Genomic DNA, 15,619 nt, shown 5'->3' with positions numbered 1-15,619 from the left:
GAGTGTTAATAAATTAGTAAATACTATAATAAGTTTAAATAAATAAGAAATGAATTTCAAAAATAAATAAATTGAAAAGAATAATAAACTTATAATTTGTATTTCTGCTGAGAACTTAACAATATCTTTTATTTACTTATTTATTGTAAACTGCATAACATTACGGATGAGTGTTTCGGACAGATCATTGAAACTGTAAAATGTGATCTAAAAAAAAATTCACTTTTTTCCTTTTTTTAATTCTTGAAATTATAAATTTGATATAGGGCATCATTTGTACTTATAATATGCTTAATAGCTGTAGAAGGTAAATTCTGCATTATTCAAATGATAAAAGTCAGAATTCGATAATAAATGGAATTTTCAAGTTTTTCATAACTTACAATTTATTTCAATTGAATAGGTTTTATTTCAAATACAATTATGCATTAAACACCAATACATTCTAAAAATGTCGCGTCATCCGACTATTTTTCAGATATTCTATTTTTAAACTTATTTTGTTAAATTAAATAAGAAATAGTTGGGAAATCAATTAAATTATACTCTGTAAGCTGGAATGAAATCGAAAGCTAATTTTAACATAGTTCCTATTCAAAGTTAATTTCAAAAAGTTATTTTGGAAAATAATTATAACAGATTTCTTCAAGAAGTTTAATCATATTTCTTACTTGAATCTAAATTTAAGATCTTTCGTAATGAAAGCTAATTTTAATGTACTTTTATTTCAGGTTAATTTCAAAGCATTTCTTATTGAAAGTAAATTTTAAAATATATACCAAAGAAGCAAATTTTATTATCTTAAAGCTAATTTTATCATCTTTCTAATTTGCATATATAATTTCTATATATTACTAATTTAAAGATATTTTTAACTATTTTTTATTGTAAGCAAGTCTAATATAATTCTTATTGAAAGCCAATTTTTACATACTTCTTATTCAATGCTAATTTTAACATATTTCCCACTGACATAGCTAATTTCAATATATTGCTAATTGAAAGCTAGTTTTAACGTAGTTAGTATTTCTTATTGAAAATTAATTTTAAAGTACTTTCATTTCGAGCTTATTTGAACACATTTCTTATTGAAAGTAAATTTTGAAATATATGTTACTGAAAGCTTAAGAATTGAATATCTTAAAGATAATTTTATATTATTTCTTATTGGTATAGCAAAAAATTTCAGCATATTTCTTTTTGAAAGATAATTTTAACTATTTCTTATTGGAATAAGTCTACGATGATTCTTATTAAGAACCAATTTCAACTTACTTTTTATTAAATGCTACTATTAATATATTTATTATTGAAATAACTTCAATGAAATAATTTCAATGTATTTCTTATTGAAAGTTATTTTTAACATGTTTCTTATTGAAAACTAATTCCAAGCTATTTCTGATTGAAAGCTACTTTAATATCTTTCGCTTATTGAAGCGAAAGACATTATAGCTTTATCTTTCGCTTTTTTGATTTAGCTACCTTAATATCTTTAACGAATTGCTTATTGAAAGTTTGCATAAGATATTTCTTATTGAAAGATAATCCTAACATATTTCTTATTAAAAGTGTCTCCAAGATATTTCTTATTGAAACGTAAGTTTTACATATTGTTAATAGAAAGTATGTTTAACGCTTTTCTTACTGAAAGATAATTTTAACATATTGCTTATTGAAAGTATGTCTAACATATTTTTTATTAAAAGTATGTCTAACGTATTTCTTACTGAAAGATAATTTTAACCTATTTCTTATTGGAGGTATGTCTAAGATATTTCTCACTGAAAAATAATTTTAACATATTTCTTATTAAAAGTACATCTAACATATTTCTTATTGAAGGATAATTTTAATGCATTTCTTATTTAAAGTATCATATTTCTTACAGAAAGCTAAGTTTAACAAATTTCCACTGTAAGAGTTTTTTTTTCTGTTCTCTTTAACGTACGTTAAAAGACATCTTTAAGAAGAAAAAAAAGAGTAAATCTTTTAAATCTCTTTAGCTTACTCGGGGATTACTGTGTTCTCGGTATTTACTACTCGCCCTAGTCATGTCCTAAAGGCAGTAAATTTTGCACACGCTCTGATACTCGGCCAAGTCCTCTGTCAACCGACATCACCTTTCTGAAACGATTCCAATTATTTGAAAGATGAACCGATACGATAGTGGAAACATTAATCATCAATTAAAAACTCATTGAATGCAAGTATACTTCTACATACAATCCTCAAGATAAATGGACAAAAATGAAAAATGATTGCTTCATTCTGACGAAACTAAATTAATGATGAAAGCTTTGGCGAAATTTCAATTAAGAAAGACCTTTTCTGTCCACCGTGTCTTATGCTTTCTCGAGTCACGACTATTTTTTTTTCCTTCTTTTTACTGCGCTAAAACTATCGTTATATCTCGGTAGTAGAGTTATAACTTTTAACCGATCTCTTTTCTATATTAAAATATAATAAATCATATTATACTTGGCTTTCTAAGTAGGTTCATAACGCTTTTTATTAGGATTTTTTTTTTTTTTTTTTTTTTGCAAATGTGAGTCCGATTATTTGTATCTAATATTATTTAGTTTTTGTATTATTTATATTCAGCATTATTTATATTTAATATTATTTGTAATTAGTATTATTTATTTTTATATTTAGTATTAATTCTTCCTAAGTCAAAATATAACTGAACTCAACATGCTTCTTATTTTTTAACTTTAGGAGACAACATATTTACGTTTCAAAAATGTTGCTTTTAAAAAATAAGCAGGAAAAATAATGGAAAGCAAAGGAATGTAAGAAAAATAAGCATCCATATTTTTTATTTTCTATATTTAAAGTTATCCAGGCCATTTATCAAGTTATTGACTTAAAAATTAGAATGTAATAAAACAATTCATTAATGTTTTTTATTTCTTGTATTTTAATTTTAGAAGACAACATATTTGAGTTTGAGAATTTTGTCTTTGAAATTAAAGTTCTAGGAAATGGAACATTACCTACTGCTTTTTTTTATTCCTTATATCTTAACTTTAGGAGGCAACATATTTACGATTTCGAAAAGCTGTCTTTTAAATTAAAACATAAGAAATTTATACTATCATATTTTCCATTTCTTGTATTTATTTTAAAAATTTTACATTATTAAATTTTAAAAATGCTATCTTCTTAATTCAAAATATTAGAAAAAATGCATTCATATTTTCTTTTTATTATACTTTATTTTTAATAGACAACAATTTTAAGAAGACTATTGTATTTAAAATTAAAAAGTTAGGAAATGATGCATTCATATTTTCAATTTATATTTTATTTCTTTTCTATTATACATAATTTTAAAGTTACAGTTCATTCTTAAGTTACATTTTCAATGTTGAAAATATGCTTAATATTGTATTTTATAGAAGTTTTTTCTATTAGTAACACAACCAAAAGGAATTTAGATTTTTCTTCATATCGAAAAATGAGTGTCATCTAAGTTTTTGATATCGAGGATTGCATACAAGAAAAGCTTTAATTATAACACGAAACAGGAAATATATACACATTCGTTCTACTATATATCATATATGACATACTTCCTTTCATTTCGTTCTAAACACAAGCACTTCCGTCAACAAAGGCATTACTTAAACGGCGATTAATCGCGCATAGGAAAAAAAGAACATGAGACACGAGGATTTTCAAACCTTCAAAACGTTCCAGACAACCTTTATGAGTGCATCTTTTCATCTACTTTTGTTCCTTTTACCACAACCCACACACCTTGACCCCCTGGGATCAGCAGTGAAGAAGCTCTGTAGGAGTGATGGGAAAAAAAATACAATAAATGAAAAGAATAGAAATCGGGTATTTCACGGTTGCCCATTTTACCCGATGACAGATTTCGGTGATTTCGGAAGCGTCTCAGTGAGAAATGGCTTTATAGTCAACAAGCCGTCATCTTTTAGGATGGATCATGGTTTCTTTTAAAGCCAAGAGGTCATCCTCCATGAAAAAGAAGACCCATAAAGGACCACCCAAATTGGGCCCGTTAGTTTGAAAAGCTATTTGATAGGGGTCAGCCTATTCTCATAGAAATAAACTACTCGTTTTTATATATATTAAATTTATGAAGTGTCATTTCAAAAGTCTTGTCATCTGATCTGTCTGTAATTCTTGAGACATTTTTGTGTCGAGAGTTAGCTACCTTTTGGTTTCTTTTATTGTTTGAGTTTTTGACACCAAAACTCGAAGAGGATGGGTTGTTGCTAACTGGCTTCTGGAATACACGAGCTTTTGTTTCAGTCATTCCATGAATACACAGAGGAAAAAATTCCGAAAAAACAATCAAAGTTACAATTATGAAAGAGAATGAAAAAAAAAAACAAAAAAACTGAGTTTTCGAAACTAAGTAAGATTGAAATATGTGTTATGTTGATAAATTTTTCAATATTTAAAAAGTTTTTAATATTATTATATTTGTTTACTTCATTTGCAGTTTCATCATTATTAGCATTCATGAATTAATATTAAAAACACTTTTATAGTAATATTTCAGAAAAAGTGTCAACGTGTGAGAAATATAGTAAAGTTTTACTATGCGTGTATTTCTACCAATTTTATATCTATTTGACATGACAAAATTTTCTCACTCTATAATATCTCCGGGATCCTGAATTATAAGAAAACGAAATATTTGTCCAGCAAAACCCTCGTTGTCAACCATCTTAAATTTCATTAAAACTATGTAATTTCTAACCCTAGAATATTCTATCATCCTTATTTGCCTTACTCTGAAATATCTTCGCTATCTATCATCTTCTTATTTACACAAAGACAAAGTAATTTCGTTAAAATACCTTCGTTGCCTGCAATCTAGCAACACACTTATTATTTTGCTATGCAGTACTTTCGTTATCTATATTCCTGATTTACACGAAGGTAAAATAATTTTTTGTGTGCAGTACCTTCGTTATCTACCATTCTTATTTAACAAAGATATTACAAAAAAATGTCTTACTTTGCAATATTTTTGCTGCCTACCATCTTGCCATTTCTTGAAGACAAACTAATTATTTTACCCTACAGTATCTTCGTTATCCATATTCCTTATTTGCACGAAGACAAAGTGATTTTTTTGCTCTGCGGTACCTTCGTTATCTATCATTCTTATGTACTAGGAGACAATGAAATTTCTTACTTTGCAATATGTTCGTTGCTTACCATCTGGCATTTCATTAAGACAAATATTAATTTTCCCTACAGAACCTTCAATTTCTATCATCCCTATTTATTCAAAGACAAACTAATTTCTTGTTTTGTAATACTTCATTGAGTAATCTTGAAATGCATTAAGACAAATTAATTATTTTGCTCTTCGGTACTTTCGTTATCTATAATCCTCATTTGTTTATTAATTTATTAATTAGGTGATATTGGTGATAACAAGGTAATTTCGAGCTCTGCAATTTCGTCGAGATATACTATCTTTTGCAATAAAATAATTTTTTTTTCTCTGCAGTATCGTTGTGATTGCCTATCCTGTATTGCTATTGGAAAACGTAGTATAAAGTGGTTTCTGTTTTTATAATATCTTTGTAATTGACCATCTTGTTTTAAAAGATGCCAAAGCTTCTTTATCATAAAATTTATGGTTAGGAACATTTTTTTTTACCTTAACGTTTTTGAAACCGTTTAAAACTGGTACGGTTTGGAAACCGAGAATCTTAAAACCCATGAAACATATACGGTTTTGTAACCATTTACTACTAACATAGTTTCTAAAATGAAACTTAAACGGACATTGCAGCTCTGTGGTGCTTGTGCCATTTATTCGCGAATGATAGTTTCGTATTCTAATAGACCAGGATCATCCATTAAGGAGTACAAGACAATGGGAACTTTTCATGCGTTGAAGGAATAAAGGAAATATTATGGTATCGACACTGAGATTCGAACCCCTGTCTGACCTATTTGTCCTCTCGGCTACAGTATTCACCGAGCTGCACGGAAAAAAATGGCTCCATGAAGTGGGCCTGGTGGGTGTGATAAAATTCTGGTTGTTTAACCGTATTAGGTGAAAACGATAAATAAGCGTTCTTTCTTATACCTAACAGTTTGAATATCATCTTTTTTAAATAGTTATTTGACTGTTTTGGTTTTATGGGATTAACTAACAAATAAATAGCTATTTAACCATTTCTACCTAGAAATTTCCAACAATGCACAAAGTGTGTCAAGGAATTTGTTCTGTCTTTTTAGAGTTCCAGTAGCTTGAAGACTCTCGCGCATTTTAACGTAATTTTTGTTAAAATCTATATTGCATGTCAGTCAGGTAATTTCAAGGTATATGAATTATCATTATATTTAATTTTAAAAGTTAATTCCAGTGGCGTTCGTAATTGCAATTCCCGAAGGTGCCGAAGTTTCTGAAGAAGGGTGCAATCACACTTCAGGAATCACCAGGATTTATTTTCACTCTCTTCACTTTTATCACGGGAGCTTATCTTAAATGCGCTGTTTAGAGAGCTTATCACTAAGTTACATGCGTTAAAGTGGCACTAATTTTGATCTCTTTTTTATCTCCTTTTTGCTCGTCTTCATCGGGAAGAGGGTGACAGAGCACAAAATACAGATCGAGTTTATATCTCTGAGAAAAAAATCTTTTTCATTTTTGAACGATTTGTTTGTTTGGTTCATTTAGACGTTTTAATCAGTACAGTGAGCTCTTTTTTTCTCCGTCATTCTAAACTCCATGGGTGAGATCGAGACAAAGTTTGCATTTGCCGACCTTGTACTCTTCTATTCAGCCTTGTAAAAACCACCGGGCTTACGATTTTTTGTAAACAAGTGCTGTTGTGTTGAAGGGGACCTCAAGATATATTTTTTGCATTTAAACGACGCATATAACATTTCGTATTATGACTACACATTAGACTTTTTGAGTCACTTTCCCTACTACGTATATTTAAAAATCTAATGATGGTGTCCCATAGTTGTCAATACTTTTTTATTGGCTGGAAAATCATGTTTGGCTGTCATCAGCGTAAAGTTATTGTTTTTCCATAAATATTCTTTGTTTCCCTAATTTTAGGGTTAAAATTACCTATACTGTTATTATTACGTTTTTGATTTTGATTGATTTCTAAATTAAGAGTTTAGGAAGATTGTTTTTATTATTATTATTATGTAATTTTTCTTTACATTTTAAGATAAAGCTTTATAAATGGGTGTTTGTTCTTATTAACAGTTTTACAATTATTATTTTTTGGTGCAAATTACATTTATATACTATTCGGTAAAAGATATTCGTTAATTGATTTGGAACTTCAGCTTCATGCACAAAGTGATGAATGCAAAAATGCTATAGGTTTTAATTTAACAAGAAAACAATTATCAAATTGTTTTATCAACTATTGAAAAAAAAAGAAAATGGGAAGTCTATGAGGCATTTTTTAAATAACAAAGCTTCATAACTTGCAACTAAGGAGAGAATTTCCCAAGATTTGTGTGTCGGGGAAATGTGTTAAAGTATGTCACACTATTTATTTTAGTTGCATTTGTGTCACTGATAATTTACTTACACTGAATTCGTTTTTTATTTTTTACTACTAATTCAAAAGTAAAATTATGGTCCCGAATGGAGAAAAAAAAACATTAAAAGTTTTCTCCAACTTGTTGGAAATTTCATTTTCAAATTACGATAAAATAATCAGCAGAAATCTGTCCATTCAATTAAGTGTTAAGTTTACGATTAGAAACGTTTCTTTACCTTTTACGGTTTTGATACCGTTTACAACTGATATATTAAAAAAAAAAAACATGAATACAAAACTATATGGCTTTGTAATCATTTACAACTAACATGGTTTAAAAACCGTAAAAATAAAATTTAACTGGACATTGGAGTTATGTTAGGTAATGGGCATCGAAGTTGGGTTGTTGTTGGGCTCTGTGTTTTGCCAAGTGAACAGAAGAATGTGTCTTAATTAGTTTATTGGGTTAGGCCATCTATCGTGAGAGATAGGAAATACTAGACTTTTTGAGTGAAACAGCTCTGTAGTGCTGCCTCTACACGTGAATAAAAGTCTCGTATTTAAACAGTCCATTATCACCAATTGCAGACTTCTGGAAACTGTTCGTATGTTGACAAAATGGGGAGAAATATTTTGGTGTCAACGCTGGGATTCGAACCTCCATTCAGCAGGTTTTGAGGCTAACAGAAGTAGTATGTAATCAACTGCAAAAAACTAAATAGTTTCATAGGTGTGCCAACTTGGAGCGGATAAAATTTTGGTTGTTTAATATTATTGTGGTAAACAATCAATAAATTATTTTTCTCATAGTTAGCAGTTTAAATGCTCTCTTTTTTAATAGTTATTTGATTTTGGTAGAATTTTTTATTTTATTTTATAACCGTCTTTGAACAGCCGACCTAATTTTAGGTTTACCACCACCAATGTTCAACTCCGTAGCCTTGTAATTTTGAAACCAATCCAGAAGACGAGAAAACTAACTCCTGGATCAAGCATTGGGAGAAATTTGCCTTCGTTTAGGACTTTTTGATGGAACCAACCCGCATTTGCGTAACAAGGAAAGGCAAACCACGAAGCCCTCACACGGGTAGCCTGACGGTAAGGGGACTCTAACCCATGGTCCATCTACCACTGAGTATATTTTACTTGATCACTGTGGTCGATGCGAGTAGGGCGAAGAATTTTAATCGATCAGCTTTCGAGCCCGGTTCGCCTCATTGAAAGGCGAGTGCTTCATCCCCTGAGCAACCACGGCTCTTTGGTAGAATCTTTTAAAATAACAATTAAATAAATTTTCGTTTGACGATTTTTTTTCTGAGAAATTTCTACCAGTACAAATTACTCAAAAGATAAAAATCGCTGCTCCAAACTGTCCAAAACAGATTCTCCGTACTTCTTCAAAACACCAAACATCCAATTTCATATCAACTTATCTTACGATTTGAAAAAGAAAAATGAATACACTTGATCTTAGACAAGCTCAAGAACTTTAATAAACACCGCCTTTTAAATTATGATGCAGGCTACTTCACAATCCTTTTTTAAATACTTTAGTTACATGCTTGCAAAATGTCGCGTTTTTATGAGCATAACTTGAAACGTGAAGATAGAGAAACAAAGGGGTGTTAACCATCACGTTAAGCGTCAAAAGTTTAAGAACCGTTCATAGGAATTAAAAAAGGTCATAAGTCTATTACGATTTTTTGCGCTATCTTTTTTTTCTCTCTCTTTATTATAGCGAATCAAACCTTTAATTTATAAGAGATTGAAAGCAGTAAAAGTGATTACAACAACGTTATCATAACCTATTAATAATCAATATAAAGAAAGAGTAAAAAAATTTTGAAAGTTTATTATATTTGCCGAAAAGGAAGAGATACTCTTATAAAAATTACTCTATAATAAGTGCTAAAACAGTCTCTAAAAAAAATTCTTAAAATTTTTTTATCACTTATTAGAGTATTTGGCAATAATTATTGCATAAAAAACTAAAAAATGAGCTTAAAAATTAATTTTCATCTTAGATAATATTTAAAATGTAATAATTTTTTTCTCAATATAAGGAAAACTTATTTCCGTGAACCTTCAATATCCACCCAACATTTGACACGTTCCGTTATTGATTCAAAAAGTTTGGTTGAAGTAAGTCTATAAATTCTTGTGATCTACTTTTAAAACCGTTTTTAAAAAGATAATGTGGTTAATTTATAGACAAACTCAAGACTGATATTCTTTTGAAAAAAAGTATGAAAAGATAAATTAATTTTCAATTTTTCTTCTACTTAAAAACTATTTCTGTAAAACAATTCGTAACTTGAAATGCTTCTATTTATTCAAAGTTGGCACTTTAAGGAAACTTTTAATTAATTTAACTGAAGATAATTTGTGCTACGGATGAATAAATAAAAGCAACGTGAATAAAACTCAAATAAAAGTGTGAAGAAATAAACAGCAATTTTCCTTGTGTTTTCTTCGCATATTTTACTTGTTGTGTTTTGTATTGTATGACTTATTGAAATCCTTTTTTAACAATGTTTTTTTATATATATATTTTCAGGTAAGAAATGGAGAGGGTTGAGTCACGATGACAGAAGGCCTTATGTGGAGGAAGCCGAACGATTGAGGGTGCAGCATATGCACGATTATCCCAATTACAAGTACCGACCTCGAAGGAGGAAAAATACGAAACGTGGCAGTGTGCGGAAAGGAAACGTCGCTGCTCCTGAATCTCCACCCCTCATGGCCATGCCATTCCCGGCTCCATCACCCTCGTACTCATTTCCTCAAGGAAACAGCCATCTCATGGGAGGATACAGCGGAAACGGCAGATCTTCGTCCATGGGCGGAATGGATGTCTGTGGCCTTCAAACTCCAGATTCATCCCCTCACGGAAGTCCGTGTTCTGAGGCCAATGTCGCTCGAAGAATGGACGGATACAGATATCCTGAGTTCATGGGCATGCCCATCAGCAACAGTAATTCGCAACCCACTACCAACGGAGAGCTCACTGGGTCATCCAACGTAAGTCCCGACTCTATCCGTTCACTGCCCACCCCTGAAATGTCACCTATTGACAGGGATCAAGATGGTTTCATGTTCCAAAAGGAGGGAGGCAATGCGGAGACAGGACGACGTGAAGGCAACGAGAATCCCGTCTCGCAGCTTATTACTCGCTTTAGCGACTCATCTAAGTTCCTAAAGAACGTTCGTCCGCCATTTCCCGTAAGAGGAGCTCATCATTCGCAGAATGTCATGTCTCTGAGGGAATTGGTTGCCTCCAGTAGTAATCCTGCCGCAACCTATGCCGCCTTAACTGCCATGTCACCACTTCCCCACTACTCTATGGCTACAGACATGATGTCTCCAGATCACCAGAGTTTGATCAAGAGTCAAGACCAAGAGGACAGAAACTCTTGCAATTACCCCTACACTTTCGGGAGTGATATTAAACCACAAAGGCCTTTACCCTCTTACAACCCTTTTCCGTCCACCACGCAATTCCAGAACGTCGTGTACTACCAGCAAGCTAGATATTCTCAAGCTGGTGATGGCAACTATTTTCCTGATTTTCCTGAAAATGAAGTGATTGGCGATGAAGATAGGAGTGAGTTTGAAAAATACCTCAAAGGGAGCAGCGGGAATGCAGTAATGTCTTCCCATTTTCCCGATGCCCCTTACCAATGCGTTGAAACACCCAACTACGCCGAAATGCACAATGAGGCTACAGCAACGGACAAAAGTTTTCTTGGACTACCCATGGAAAGTACTGTTGAGGACATGTCCTCATTTTCACGAAATGTAGCCGCTCCTTCGAACCTTACGGCTATATATGGCGCAACCGCGTCCCCAAATAAAAGTGAAAATTCTGGACTGATAGCGGCTCTCTCTGAAGCACGACAAATCATGCTATAATCTCAGAAATTCAACGTACAAAATTGTGATTGAGTTAACCGGTGTACACGAAAGAGTTCTAGTGCCTTGAACTCAAAGTGCCTTTCCCAGGTAATGAAAGAATTTCTAGTGCCCTGGTCATGAAAGAAATCTAGTGCCTTTATCCAAAGCATCTTGGTCAAGGCGCCATTGAAAACATGCTGAGACTCGATGCCTATTGTCTTCCTTATTTAAAAAACCCGAGACTAGATCTCTGCAGAATGGATTGACAACTAGAATTACCTCAAAAGGACTATGAATTACTTAATTCGTGCCATTGAATTTATTTCAAGTTTTCAGTTTATGGCAACTTCCTCCGTATGTCACTGTAAAGAAATATTTGGCATACTCATCTTTATTTTTGTAAAGTGATATTAGACATTTTTTGGACTCTAAACTTGAATGCAATGGGTGCCGTTGCCGTTCGAGAAAGTTTGAAACCCGGTGTAAAATTTATTGAAAGTATTACAAAAATAGTTTTGATGCCGACAGAATGGTTAGAACGTTTATTCAAAATGAACTGTTCATAACATGTCTGTTAAAAGACGTAAGTCTGAAAGACTTATTATGTGTTTCTGCTGTGTAAACGTGCAATATATGTGAGAAGGAAGATATGCTTTCAGTTTGAGTATTTTTAAAAAAGGCATATCGGTAGAAATTTTGTAAATAGGGTTCATTAAGAGTGATTTATATGTTTATTATTTGAAGATTTTCAATTTATTGTACATTTATAAATTTAACTATTTCATGGAAACTATAGTGCCCATATTTAACAAACGTATTGTTTTAGAAAGTGAAGGATATATTTTAAAAAATATATACTCTTTTATTAATTATTCTAAAAACAAGTCATGAACTATATTAATTTATGTTTGAAAATTTTCATACATATTAGGTTTGAATATAACTGAGCAAATAAGATTATATTCTGAATTTAAGAAGACAAAAATCATGAATTAATGAACATTTTGACCTAATTTACAATCTACCCTCCCTAATTGTTGAACAATAATACCAGAATCATAATATGGTTCAATTTGCTGCAATCTTAATAAAGTGTTAAATTAAACTATGTTACCGTTCAAACTGTGTAGTTCTGAATAATAACAATTCAATTTAAAGTTGTGGCAAATATGAACGATATTTTTATTCAACACACTCAAAAATCTTCTAAAGTATACTGTTCCTGTTCATAATTAGTCAATTTAAATCAAGTGATCTAAATAGATGTTATTTGAAATAAATTGTTTTAGTATATTTATGTTTTACAAACTCCACTCAAAATCATTTAACTCCGCAGTATATTGCATGTTGTTTGAGCCATTTTTTTTCTCTCGAGAAACATCAAAAAATGTTTTCGTGTTTCTCGTTTGAAACTTTCACCAAAAAAATTCTTTTTTTGTTCATTTTCAGTATTAGTGAAGTACTTAGTGTTGATTTTGTTGCATGGAAAAGAAGAATCACACATTCCATTTTGAACTGTATAATTTATGTGTTTCAACACAATGTGAGAGAATTTTGACAAAAACGTGTTACCATTTATATGTCTGGTTGCTTCCAACTCTATATATCCATAATAAGATTTTCTTTCATGTTTACATCTCTGTCGTAAAAATATAATATCCTAACTAAATATTTAGGTTTTGATTTTAATAGCTGTGTAATAAACATAAGCAGGATTACGAACTGTTATAAATTTCCCGTTTTCCGCATGGATTTTAGAACGTCGGAATCGAGGAAATCCCAATTTTCCGGGTTTTTTTAATGATATTTCTTTTTGTTACAAAACTCTACTTCTAACTCATACTACTATTTGTAAATTGTAACTACTATTTGACTGTTTGTAATTTCCTGCTGAAAGAACTTATTCAATATGTATCTAATATTTTCAAAATATAATAGTCTTTATATAATTAAACATACATTAAAGTTCGTTTAATTTTTTTAAATATAAGTTGGAAAACATCCATTATTCAGCGTATCATTATTACTACGGAAAATTACATCTATTATTACAAAAAATTACCTTCGGTACTATGGAAAATTATATAGATAAGAAACTAAAAAAAAATATTACATTCTTACTGGTTGGTGTTCCTGCTTATGATTCCTTATAAATTATTCTGATTGTTCATGGCTTATTAAGATTTTAATTTAATGACTTATAATTTGATATTGCTTTATGACTCATGATTTCAATTAGTGACTTATGATTTTAGACTTTCTCTATGACTTATGATATATTTTGGTGACTTTATGGCATCTGATTTAATTTTTATGATTTTGTTTGCAGTCTTCATGGTTTATTATTTATATTTTTTTTTTTTTTAAATTCGCATATTTTCTGTGCAATGCTATTAAATGTAAAGTGTATGTTTAGGAATCCATGCGATTGAAATAAGATGTAATTATTGCAACAATTTCCCACACTGTTAGTTAGATAACTACTTGTGTGTATGTTCAGGAAATTCCTTTTGTTTGTATTGTTCCTATTTATGTATACCACCGATACTTGACTCATGTCTTTCGCTATTTTGTTAAAATGTAAGAAACAAAAGAATAGCTGAAAATGCTGAAAATATGGAGAGTTTGAAATATGGACATTTTTATTCAAAACTAACATTACATAAACGTTAAATTTTCAATTTTATCGAAAGCTAGAAAGATCAGTGCTTAAAACTTTAATTTTAAAAATTTTTTTAAATGATTCATAAAAGATTCATGCGCATTTTCTTGTAAATTTTTATATGATATAAAAATGTCAAAAAAATAGACATCAAATAATTTTTATCTTCAAACAGCAACAAAGTTTTTAAATTTTCAGAAAATAATGATTTTAATAATTATTTTAAGCTAAACCGTCAAATGTGTAAGAAAAGTGTTTAAAAAATGAATTATTTGGAATTTTAACTTCCATGGCGACCTTAATTTATATTTTACTTTGGATTATAAGCGGATTGGATTTTAAAAGGCATTTTTTTACTGTTGATGAAAATACATTAAGTTTTTTTAATATGAAAATATACATGGAGAAAAAAAATTATGGTCAGAACTACCAGAATATGGTACAATTTACCTTGTTCCTGGCTCTATGGAAACTTCAGAAAAACACGGTAATTTTTACTGAAGCAATGTGCTAATGATTTTTAAAATTAAAAATAAAATACTGTAAAATATGTGTTGAAATTAGGTATTTTGTCATGATACTTTAGAACATGGCTTAAAAATCCTTTATTTGGTGACATTTACTTTTTAGTTTTGTATTTATTACTAATTGTGAGATAATACGAACTATAATTTTGAAAACCAGAATTTCCGCTAAACCATTTATATGAGCGGAAACTGTAACCGTATGAATGGCTTAAATAAGGTATTTTTTTAGTTTTATTACCAGAATTATGGTTTGTTTTTTTTTAACCAGAAATGCCCTTACCATATACACTACGGTAATTTTTTTCTGTGCAGAACAACGACTGAGAGTGTAATTTAAAAATGTGTGAAGATTGTTATGCATAAATGTTACGCATCAAAAAATTTTTAACATTTATAAGATTCCTAAAAGTATTCATATTAAAATTTATATAGTGCTATATTTGCTAAGAAATATTAAGATGTCGACTTATTTTTATACCATTACTGTAATTATAAATATAATATCAATCAAAATTATAATATTGCAGCACAATTTGAAATTTATATTTTTATAATTATTAATTAAAATTAGAGTTTATAAATTAAACAACTTAATGGAGGATCATGTGATATTTTGAAATTTCAAATTTTAAGTTCAAGTTATGAACAAGTTTAAAGATTTGAACATTATTTGAATTTATTCTGCCAAGTGTTTCTGTTAAGTGGTTTTCAAAACAGAAAAAGAATATTTTGCATATGACTTCCCGATGTTTCTGTACATTCGTATGATGATATTTTTTCAAATTCTCTAAACTTCACTTAACATGCCTTTGCATATTTTTAGCATGCTTTCCTCTAAGATTTTTGTTTATATTAACAACACATATCCAACCTTCGATGATTCTAAATTTCTTAAACTTATACAAAAAGAATGAAATACTTTCTGTACTTGGACATTAGTAATTTTGAAATATGATTCTTGAAGCAGTATTAACTTGTATAAAAACAATTGAAATTATTTGGTTTAAAACTTTTCAGAG

At 30.0% G+C, this 15,619-nt stretch overlaps 1 protein-coding gene across 1 annotated transcript in view; it reads left to right on the top strand.

The window, feature by feature from the left end:
- Window positions 1-14,141, top strand: part of LOC107454275 (uncharacterized) — an 85,810-nt gene extending 71,669 nt beyond the window's left edge. The window contains exon 2 of the mRNA XM_016071406.4: window positions 10,075-14,141. Coding sequence (XP_015926892.3) covers window positions 10,075-11,429 — 1,355 coding nt within the window. The 3' untranslated portion in view covers window positions 11,430-14,141. The remainder of the gene's footprint in view (window positions 1-10,074) is intronic.
- The last annotated feature ends 1,478 nt before the right edge of the window (window positions 14,142-15,619 follow it).

Source organism: Parasteatoda tepidariorum, chromosome 9, assembly GCF_982258835.1.
Source record: "Parasteatoda tepidariorum strain Cologne lab strain chromosome 9, Ptep-v5.0, whole genome shotgun sequence".
NCBI lineage: Eukaryota > Metazoa > Arthropoda > Arachnida > Araneae > Theridiidae > Parasteatoda > Parasteatoda tepidariorum.
This window is presented reverse-complemented; position numbering and strand designations above follow the sequence as displayed.